At 36.3% G+C, this 2181-nt stretch overlaps 1 protein-coding gene across 1 annotated transcript in view; it reads left to right on the top strand.

Moving 5' to 3' along the window:
• The window catches only part of TMEM60 (transmembrane protein 60), a 4790-nt gene extending 4351 nt beyond the window's left edge, over window positions 1–439 (top strand). The window contains exon 2 of the mRNA XM_012811702.2: window positions 1–439. This exon is cut by the window's left edge and continues 258 nt beyond it. Within this exon, the coding sequence (XP_012667156.1) occupies window positions 1–200 (200 nt within the window). The 3' untranslated portion in view covers window positions 201–439.
• Window positions 440–2181: the final 1742 nt, after the last annotated feature.

Genomic DNA, 2181 nt, shown 5'->3' with positions numbered 1-2181 from the left:
GACATGGATCACACAATATTAAAAAAAAGGCCTGGTACCTCATTGCTATGCTACTTAAATTAGCCTTCTGCCTTGCACTCTGTGCTAAGCTGGAACAGTTTACTACCATGAATCTGTCCTATGTCTTCATTCCTTTATGGGTCTTACTGGCTGGGGCTTTAACAGAACTTGGATATAATGTCTTCTTTGTGAGAGACTGACTTCTAAGTACATCATTTCTATTGCTGTTCAACAAACTATCATTAAAGTGTTCTGAATCTTTTCAAGCTTCAAGAATACGAGAGAACTGAGGGGAAGTATCAAATGTAGTTTTATACCACTTCTATAAAATAGGATTGGTGAATCATGGACTTCTAGTCACCCAAAGTTTAATTATTCAATATTTGAGTTACTGAGATCCTTGTTATCCCTATGTAAATAAAGTTTGCTTTGGACCTCATTTTTCTACATGATTCTTAAATAATCTGCTATAAGTATGTGGTCAATATGTAAGTAAATACAAAACCTTTATCCTACATATTTAAATTTGGATAGTTTAATATACCATTGCTTTATTATGACCAAAGTAGATGGCCATTTGTGCTTCTAAACCAGTGAATAAAACCTAATTGCTGAAAATAGTTAATGGTACCACTTCTTGTTTACATTTAGAAAGAATCTGAGTGTTTGACAGACTTTAATCTAGGCTAAGTTCACTTTACCTTCCAGTTGGGACAAATCATTTAGAAATGCCATATTAAACAGCAGAAGCTTGCCTCTTCCTCAAGTTAGGGGGTCCTTAACTCCAGTTGTCATCAGGACAGGCCCAGTTTGTCAGGTGTCCTGTGGTCCCTGGAAATCAGTGCCCCTTTAACTCTTAGAAGTGTCCTGGTTTGAGAAATTATATGATTACCCTACCAAGGTACTTAGCCAATTCCAATGAAGCAAAGGTCACAGTACTTATAAAAATTCCAAAGACAGGCCAGGCACTAGCACTTTGGGAGCCCTAAGTGGGAGGATCACTTGAGGTCAAGAGTTGGAGACTGGCCTGAGCAATATAGCAAGACCCTGTTCTCTACATAAAAAAAAAAAAAAAAAATAGCTGGGTGTAGTGGCATATGCCTGTAGTCTCAGCTGGAAAGACATTGAGCCCAGGAGTTTGAGGTTGCAGTGAGTTACGATCATGCCACTGCACTCTTGTGGGGGTCATAGAACTTTTCTCAAAAAAAAAAAATTCCAAAGAGGCTGAGGGGTCATATAACTCGGATCTCATAAAGTAAGATTGTTGTTCTTGCCCTGCATAAGCCTCACTTTTCCTCTGGGAGAAATGTAAAGTGGTATTTTGTTCTAAGAAGATCTAACAAACAAGAAAGTGATTTCTGGCTGCAAATACAGAAGGTTGTTTTAATACAGCATTTTGGCCTGGTTCTCCCTTGCAAAGACAGATAGTATAAGTTATTCAACATAACAAAGTAACATAGCTCATCTATATTTTTAGGCATTTGACAGTAATGAGGTTAAAAAAAAATCCATCAGTTACAAACCTTTTCCTGTTTTATAATTAGTAATATATTAGTATTAGGGTTATGTAAAAAATATGATTGACAAGGATAGTTAACAGTGGGAACGAACATTCCAGCTGATCATATACTTACTAATTCAATTGAGAGATCCAAACGATTTGGTCTCTGGGATCTATCATTAAATAAATTATAAAGTAGAAGAAAGCTTTCATCTCTGTAAGAAACCAGCCAAGATGATTCTGTAGTTCAGGAAAAACTCTTCATGCATATATTATCGAAGTATGGTATCTCACAGGGAAAAGGAAAAGAAGGGACAGTACCATGTGCAAACAATCAGCCAGGGCAGGAGTCAGCAGAAGTTTTCTATAAAGGGCTATATATAAAATATTGTAAGCTTGGTAGGCTTTTGGGGTTCTGTTGCTACTACTTAACTTGGCCCTTATGGCAGAGAAAACTGCCATAGACTATAGCTATATTCCAATAAAATTTACTTATAGAAATGAAATTTAAATTTCATATAATTTTCATACCACAAAATATTCTTTTTTTTCCCAACCATTTAAAGTCATAAAAACCATTCTTGCCTCACTGGCCATATAAAAACAAGTGGTGGAGCCCCTAGGTTCCCAACAAAAGATTAAAAAAAAAAAATGTGGTGGGCTAGATATGGCTCATAGGT

This window comes from Otolemur garnettii, unplaced genomic scaffold (genome assembly GCF_000181295.1).
Source record: "Otolemur garnettii isolate 467f Iridium unplaced genomic scaffold, OtoGar3 scaffold00005, whole genome shotgun sequence".
Taxonomy (NCBI): Eukaryota; Metazoa; Chordata; class Mammalia; order Primates; family Galagidae; genus Otolemur; species Otolemur garnettii.
The sequence above is the reverse complement of the archived record's forward strand: the minus strand, read 5'-3'. Positions and strand labels throughout refer to the sequence as shown.